Raw genomic sequence first — 8,910 nt, forward strand, 5'->3', positions numbered from 1 at the left:
CTGCCTTCGGCTCAGGTCATGATCCTGGAGTCCCGGGATCGAGTCCCGCATCGGGCTCCCTGCTCAGCAGGGAGTCTGCTTCTCCCGCTGACCCTCTTTCCTCTCGTGCTCTCTATCTCTCATTCTCTCTCTCTCAAATAAATAAATAAAATCTTAAAAAAAAAAAAATTCTGATCCAGGAAACTGTGGCTTCCAACCAAAGTGAGAATTAAGCAAGTAATAAAATATACTGTGTAAGGGCGCCTGGGTGGCTCAGTCGGTTAAGCGCAGGTTTGCCTTCAGCTTGGGGCCCTGGGATCAAGCCCAGCATAGGGGCTCCTTGGTTGGAGGGGCGGGGGGGAGCCTGCTTCTCCCTCTGCCCCTCCCCCTGCTCCTACTATCTCTCACACCCCACCAAATAAAATCTTTAAAAAATAAAATTTTTCTTCCCTTAATACTAACACAGTTTTTACATTTATTAATTTTGTGGGCAAACTTCAATTCTTTATAGGTAATTTTAAAATTTTAATTTCTAGTAGTTGTGTAGTTTCCAAATACCAAAATAAAAGGAACATATATTTTAATCCATGCAAATACTCAAATTTTCCTACCAACATTAAATACTGTATTTTAAAATATAGAAGGCATGCCTAGGTGGTGCAGTCGGTTAAGCATCCAAGCTCAGGTCACAATCTCATGGGTCATGAGATTGAGGCCAAAGCTGGGCTCTGCATTTAGCACGGAATCTGCTTGAGATTCTCTCTCTCCCTTGCACTCTCTCTCTCAAATAAATACATCTTTTAAAGCAATAAAGTATGGAAATATAATACAAGCCTGAGTTTCACAGCTGGAATGTGTTATAACCTGTCATGCACTGGCCCTTGTAAGTGCCTAATAATCCTATAAAATCACACCCACCTATTCCACTGGCTCTACCATGTAACTGTATTAACAAGGATCATTAGCTCTATGCAATTCGAATTTGAAAATATGTGGGCTGAAAAGTCACCTCGTATCTAAGGATTCTATTACAATGTAAAATACACTGGCTCTTTATAAAAGCCCAAGCTAAAATGCGAAAATAAATATTGGGATTATCATACAATGTACTTATAAAGACTATCCAATTATGACTTTACGTGGTTTTAAAATGTTAATACATCTTTTTTTTAATTTTTGTTAAGTTTATTTAGGTAATCTCTACAGCCAACAGAGAGCTCGAACTCACAACCCTGAGATCAAGAGCCGCCCACTCTTCCGAGCTAGCCAAAACCCCCCAAAATGTTAATATATCTTAAATGTTTGATATTCTTGGGATTCCAAAGACAGTTTAAAAAAAAAAAGCTGACAGCTCAGAAAAACAAATGTAAAAGCCTTCATACAATTAGGGCACCAGGCTGGCTCAGTGGGTAGAGAGCATCTGACTCAATCTCAGAGTCATGAGTTCAAGCCCCACACTGGGCGTAGCGCTTACTTTAAAAATAACAATAAAGCCTTCATACAACTAAAAATAAGAAATGTCTCAGTAAAGCCAAACATACAGGGAGCCTGTGTGGCTCAGTTGGTTGGGCAAACTGCCTTTGGCTCAGGTCATGATCCTGGAGTCCCGGGATCGAGTCCCACCCACATCAGGCTCCCTGCTCGGCAGGGAGGCTGCTTCTCCCTCTGACCCTCCCCCCTCTCATGTACTCTCTCTCTCTCATTCTCGCTCTCTCAAATAAATAAATCTTTAAAAAAAAAAAAAAGCCAAACATACACTGAAAAGATTTTTTGCTTTAAAATCACATTATTTTGCTTTCTCTTTAGTCCATAATCTTGGTGTCAATTACTGGTTGTGCCCCAAATTCATAATCAACGTTTTAGGCTATCCACTTAAAAAGAAAAAAAAAATCAGTAGCTACCAAAGCACTACTAGATTTTGCTTCTGTAAGCAAGAGACGATAAACTGGGCTTGTCTAACAAAAACTTATGCGTATAAACACTGAGTCATAACATGAAAACACTCTCAAGCCAACTTTAGAAATCAGCTATCAGTGTTTGCACCTAACTCTCAAGGTGGACCGTTAGAGACTTCCCCTGTCCTCAAACAACTAAATGCAGTACTGAGAAAAAAAGAAATAATCAGACCAATTAATTCCACCTACCAGTGCACTTCTGCCCATATACCTTTTCCTTCTTCAGCTTGGGTTAACTATGGCCCATCATTTATGCACTAGGGTCTAGGGTGACCATATAAACTATCATCTAAACTGGTGTCTAGTACTATTTTCTAAATAGCATTGGAAAAGACACCTAAAGTTAGAAGAAACCAGGTTCTTTAGATCTTTTTTTTTTATTACTAGCACCATGCTCTAACCAACTGAGCTAACCAGCCAGCTGCGTAGATCTTTTTTTTTAAAAGATTTTATTTATTTATTTATTTATTTATTTATTTATTTTATTTGAAAGCGTGAGCAAGAGCCAGGAGGGGGGTGAGGGACAGAGGGAGAAGCAAACTCCTTGCTGAGCAGGGAGCCAGATGAGGGCTCATCCCAGGACCCCGAGATCATGACCTGGGCCAACGGCAGACGCTGAAGCGACTGTGCCACCCAGGCGCCCAGAAACCAGGCTCTTTGTGGAGCAGCTTAATTTCATGCCTTAGAGCAGGGAAAACAGTCATCAGACTATTTTCAAAAGCTCTGAGGTAATGTAAAGCCATAAAAGCAGCTCAAAAGAGGATCCCACAGACCAAATTATGACAAGTTGAGCATCTTTTTTTTTTAAGATTTTATTTATTTGAGAAAAAGCACAAGCAAGAAAGCACAAATGGGAAGGGGGAGGGGTAGAGGGAGCAGCAGACTCCTTGCCGAGCAGGGAGCCTGATGCGGGGCTCAATCCCAGGACCCTGGGATCATGACCTGAGCCGAAGGCAGATGCTTAACCGACTGAGCAACAGACACCCCAAGTTGAACATCTTTAATATGTTTTAATTATGTCAATTAAAACAAGTTAGGTCTGTGACACTGAGTCCACAGGATACTTTTTAAAGAGCTTGAATTTTTTTAATTCTTTTCTCTTACAACAGCTAATATTATATTAGGTGTGATATTAGTTGGAAGAACATATTGCTATAAATATGTTTAACTGTATTAAAGTTCTTAGGAAAGCACCTACAACTAGTGCAGCTAGTTACCTTTAAATAAATGTGCTGAAAAAAAGATTTGCCAGGTCTGTTTCTTGTCTGTGAATGGGAACAGGGCATACGCTTCAGAGAGAGACCATTATCACTGAAGACTGTAAAAAACAAACTAGCCAAGATGTGTAGTAATAATAATAATTTAAAAAGCCAGATTTAAGTGGTCAGAAGCCTTACAGCTCTCAATTATGATCTTAATAAACTACAGAAAAAATTAAGTATGAGAAGCAGGCTCAGGACACACATATGTCCTTCTCTCTCTTTTTTTTACATTTGTTTATTTTGAGAGCACATACATACGCCCTTGGAGAGCAGAGGGAGGGAGACTCCTTGGACTCCACGCTGAATGTGGAGCCCGATGCAGGGCACAATCACAGGACCCAGAGATCATGACCTGAGCCAAAATCAAGAGTGGGACACTTAACCAACTGAGCCACCCCCCAGGCGCCCCTCCTTCTACTCTTCTTATAGCCATTTACTTCAAACTGATGTCATCTTGCCTCCCTCCTTGCTCTTATGTCCCATTCCCTACATCATCACCAACACATGCCTCATCTAGCACTTTGGTCTCTCAACTCCTCTTCTAAATCCTACTCCCACTACCACTACCCACATGCTCTCTCCATTACCAACAGGTCTCCCCATCAAACACACTTAAGGCAGAGTGAGATTTCTTTTTTTAAGATTTTATTTTTGGGGCGCCTGGGTGGCTCAGTCATTGGGCGTCTGCCTTCAGCTCAGGTCATGATCCCAGGGTCCTGGGATCGAGCCCCACATCGGGCTCCCTGCTCGGCGGGAAGCCTGCTTCTCCCTCTCCCACTTCCCCTGCTTGTGTTCCCTCTCTTGCTGTGTCTCTGTCAAAAAAAAAGATTTTATTTTTAATGTAATCTCTACACTCAATGTGGGGCTCAAACTCACCACCCCAAGATCAAGTGACATGTTCTACGGACTAAGTCAGCCAGGCACCCACAGAGTGAGCTTTCTAAAACCTCAATCTCCCCTATGGATTTCTTAAATAAAACCTACAGAAGTATTAGCCATAAAGAAAAAGATTGACAAACGTTGACATTACAATTAGTAACTTCTGTTCAAAAAATGTCGTAAGCTGGCAAAAAGGCCTACCCAGGGTGGAAAAAGACTTTGCATCACACACCACTGGCAAAGAACTAGGAAAAAAACCAAAACAGGCAAAAAACACTTGGAACACTTAAGCACAAGAGGAAATGTACATGACCAACACTAAAAAATGCTTAACTTCTTTTTAAAGCTTTCAAATGACCCTCAGAAAAAGTCCAAATGTCTTTGTGGCCTATCAGTCTGTTCATGACTGGATCCTTACACACCCTCTTCAAGGCTCCCGTCTCTTTTCTTCCTTCTATCACAATCTGCAGGACCTTTTTCCTGAACCAGCTTCCTAACACCCCCTTACTCCCACTGTAGCCTGGCTAACTCCTACCTGTCTCTTGGGTCTAAACCTGAAGAGCCAAAAGCCTACCCTGACACAACCCCCCTTCCCCTGACCAAAGCTCATTGAGCTCATAAACTCTGCTTCTGCTCCAAGAATTGCCTTTTTGCTTGTCCTATTCAAGGGTGTATCCAGGATCCATAATGCCTAATTCTGTGCCTGGCAGAGTAGGTACATGGACATTTGTTGAATGAAGGCCTTTTAGCACGGATGCAAGAATAATCAATTCAGGGGCGCCTGGGTGGCTCAGTTGTTAAGCATCTGCCTTTGGCTCAGGTCATGATCCCAGGGTCCTGGGATCAAGCCCGGCATCAGGCTCTCTGCTCAGCAGGAAGCCTGTTTCTCCCTCTCCCACTCCCCCCTGCTTGTGTTCCCTCTCTCGCTGTGTCTGTCAAATAAATAAAATCTTTAAAAAAAAAAAAAAGTCAATTCATGTTCAAGTAAACATTATAACACACCTTGCATGTCTCATGATGAAAATTTTTATGGAAAAACAGTCTGTTATGGAGGATGCAAATGTAGGGGAGGAAAAATGTTTTTCCCTCCATCCTTCTGAGTTCTTGGCTGAGACCCCCTTAGTAGTAACAGGGTAATGAGAAAAAACCTAACAAAAGTTTAACATGTATACCCCCTGTATATATTGGATACTAAGGAAAACAGTAATTCACAGAGATAGCCCAAGTCACCACCTTAAATACCATCTGCAGCTAAAGAGAAAAGAAAAATAGGGGGCGGGGGAGCGGACAGGTATGGGAGGCTACCAGGGAAAGAACAGCAAACAAAGATTATGGTTGTTATGCAGATTTAAGTCAGAAGCTCTCCATTAGTTTCTCCTGATTTAGTCACTCTTCTTTTCCCGGATCAGAAGAGACATCCTTACAAATGGAGGTTTCCTTTATAAATTAAAATGATCCTTACAGAGAGTAACATTCAGTTACTTCTCGTATATGCTGTTTCTCAGGAAGAGTAAGCTCAGGGGTGCCTGGGTGGCTCAGTCGGTTACGCGGCTGTCTTCCGCTGGGGTCATGATCCCAGGGTTCGGGTTCTGCGATCGAGCCCCATGTCGGGCTCCTTGCTCAGGGGGGAGCCTGTTTCTCCCTCTCCCTCGGCCTGCCGCTCCCCGTTTGTGCTCTGTCAAATAAAAAAATCTTAAAAAAAAAAATGAGCTCAAAATAAATCTGTAAGCCAGAGACACACCCTACTATTCACACAACTATATAGTTAAACTCCCTGCCTGAAAGGGTCGCTTAAAGGAAAGTAATGACACTTAGGACTTCGGAAAATCTGTAGGACACCTAAAACTCAAGACATTTCAAACAGCCTACTCAGAACCACTAACCAACTCTCTGATCTTGAAGGGAGTTTTTACACTTTTTCTAAACCTCTATTTCTTCATCCTTTCAAAGGGCTACCATTACCCTTTTTGCCTAATACAATACCTGGGATACAGCAAACGCGAGCTTTTCAAAATGTCGCCCGCTGCTCCGACAAAAGGCCGGCCAAGCCGTGGAACAGCACGGAACTGCTCAGAGCGAGAACACCTCCCGGGAGGCTTCCCCACAATCGCGTCCGTATATCCCTGCCCAGCGCCAGATCCCGGCCTTTAGAGTCTCACTCTCGACTCGTTAAATATTGCGGGGCCCCATCCTCCCATGCAATTGTCAACAAAAGAGACACTATATCATAAAAATGCATCTTTTCCAACTCCACACAATACTTCCAAAATTAATATAGCTTCTAAATTCATTTGTTTTGGTGCACGTTCGGCCTACCTATGGGATGACCCAGCCGATCCCAGCACTTTCTGCCCCCCCCACCTGCCCCGCCCCGCCCTTCAACCCTCACTCGGGCCAATCAGACTCCTCGGTCCGCGGCGTGACACACCCCCGGTGCACACAGCTCGCCGCCCACCCCCACCCCCACCCCCCGCACAGCCCACGCAGGCAGGCCAAGGGCCCACGGCTCCCAGTGTATAGGCGCCCGAGGCTCAAAGCCAAACATCCAAGTGTGTTCCCCCACCGTCTGCTGGCCCTCAATTAACCCTATCCCAGCTATGAACGAAGAACCTCCTCCTCGAATCCCACTCACTGCACGCCGCGCCCCACAGCCTCCGGGCTACAAGCGTTCATCCTCCCCGAAGGCAGTACTCTTTCCCGCCACCCCTCCCCCGCTGCAGGCAGGCAGGCACCAGCCCCTCCCCCCGCCCTGGGTGCGCACCCGGCACAGAGCATGCAAAGCTCCTTTCTCTTCCTGCCCCACCCCCCACGCTCCCATCTCCCCTTTCTCTTCGCTAACCCGGCCTCCCACCTGGTGGTACCCTTTTCCTCCAAAGTCTGCGCGTCTCCTCCCCCGCTTTCTTCCTGCAGCCCATTTCCTCCTACCCTGTTTGCAATCTACGCCCCCTAACGCCAAGGCTACAAACTCAGGCCCTGCACGCTTTCAAGCGAAGTATGCAGCCCCACCTCCTCCGAGCCTAAGGCCTGGCTGCGAATCCCCCCTCAAGTCCTCCAAAGCGAGCCTCCCTTCCCCAGGCTCCCTGCGCTCCCACCCCCGACGCCCCCCCCCACCCCGCTACCTGGCGGGGACCGCAGGGGCGGCAGATCTCCGCAGCCCTCCATTGATGTTCCTCGCCTCCCGCGGCGACGCGGAGCCTGCCAAGGGCCCAGGCCCAGGTTCGGCCTCGCTCCAGGCCGCATCCCCGCCGGGAGAACGGGAGGCCCTGGTGGTAGCGGCGGCCTCGCCGCCTACACCTGAGGCCCTGACCGAGGCCTTACTAGCATTATTCAGCGCTGGAGACTTGGGGAAGAAGCTGTACAGCGTGCTCTGTCGCGACATAGCGACGGCCGGCGAGGCCCAACCGCTCTGTCGGACCGAGCGCTTGGAGGCACGGAATAAACCGCGCGGCGACTGCTGGCGGGAAATCTGGGGGGAGGCGCGCTGCGCCGGAGGAACACTGGCCCCAGCGGCCAATCGGCAGGCGCCCGGGCGTGCGCGGGCGGCGTCGCGGGCGGTGCGCGCCCGGCCCCGCCCTCTCGGGCCGCCAGGCGACGTGGGGAGAGGGGGGCGCCAGGCCGCGCGGGGCCCCAGCCCCGGGCGGCCGCAGCGGCGGTGGGTGGGCTTGGTGCGCTCGCTTCGTGGGGCCGATCCCGGCTGATCTGAGCTGGAACGCCCGGGCCGGAAGCCGGGCGGGGCCGCGGAGCCCCCGCCTCGGGAAGCCGGCCCTCTCTGGAAGGGAAGCGGGCATGATGGGACTGCGAGCGGGGGCCGCGCGGTACGGATATCACGCGTCGCGTGGGCATGAGTGGCCCGGTTGCAGGAGGCAGGCCCAAGGGCCGCGGAAAGAGGCCCTTGCGGAGAAACGGCTAACCGCGCCTGCCTGAAAAATCCTGTGGTTAGAGGACTTCAGGGGAGGGAGGGTGGAGATTCAGGCTTATTCAGCAGTGGATCAAGTCTCCTGTTCATCTTGTATTCTCAGAACGTTGCCCTTAGTAGGCACTTGACACACTAAACGGATGCTAAGTGGCAAGCACTTTACATGTTTATAATAAAACCTGCCAGCTACACAGAGCTTTCCAATTGTTTAACATAGGTTAATTAAATCTGCTCAGTAACTGTGAGGGAATTACTAAAGGGCCACAGTACCCTATCTGAACCTTTTGGACCAGGTGTGTCCCAGGATGCAGAGTTTTTCAGATCTAGAAAGGGAACGGGGTGTGACTAAAGTTCCTAGTCTCCAAATTCAAAAAAGAAATAGGAAGACTGACAGTTCTTTGGCCTTGATCCCAAATTGTGAATAAGTAACTGGAATCTAGAATCCTGGAAACCAGCCCCAATCAGCAAGTGCTGTGCCTTGGAAAAAACCAATATAAGATCAGCTCTTTGCTTTGTTCAGGGAGGCAGTGTTCTGCCACAAGTTCTCCTTCGCTAGGCAAGAAAAAAACCCAGCATTGTTTCAAAGAAAATTTTGAGAGGTGCTCTCTTCCCTTCATGGGTACAGTATGTGTCATCCCCAGTGATTCTGGGGCAACACCCTGCAATCAATATTTCTGCAGCAAAATCTGTTTATTCACAGTAAGTGGGATAAATATGGACTACCAATAGCCTTGGAAACTCAGGTCAAAATTTGCTACCAAATGAACTTGCCACAAAGCTTTTGGTTTTCAGAGATTTTTGCATTTCAGAGTTGTAGGTAAGGGATTGTTGACCTGTATTATACCTCTATGGCTGTAAAAACTAAGGTACACGTGGGTCAAGTAATGTGCCCAAATCAAGCAACTAGAAAGTGATGGAG

General features: G+C 47.4%; 1 protein-coding gene across 2 annotated transcripts in view; it reads right to left on the reverse strand.

The window, feature by feature from the left end:
* Window positions 1-7,548, reverse strand: part of MSH6 (mutS homolog 6) — a 22,384-nt gene extending 14,836 nt beyond the window's left edge. Inside the window, exon 1 of one of the 2 annotated variants that reach the window (XM_025868867.2) lies at window positions 7,195-7,548. In XM_025868867.2, the coding sequence (XP_025724652.1) occupies window positions 7,195-7,454 (260 nt within the window). In that variant the 5' untranslated portion in view covers window positions 7,455-7,548. Of the gene's footprint in view, window positions 1-6,058; window positions 6,389-7,194 lie in introns of those variants that run through there. The other variant, XM_073897751.1, reaches the window with a different exon arrangement.
* Between the last annotated feature and the right edge of the window lie 1,362 nt (window positions 7,549-8,910).

The sequence above is a fragment of the Callorhinus ursinus genome, unplaced genomic scaffold, assembly GCF_003265705.2.
Source record: "Callorhinus ursinus isolate GAN/ISIS: 27379988/994484 unplaced genomic scaffold, GSC_fseal_2.0 scaffold10, whole genome shotgun sequence".
Lineage (NCBI taxonomy): Eukaryota > Metazoa > Chordata > Mammalia > Carnivora > Otariidae > Callorhinus > Callorhinus ursinus.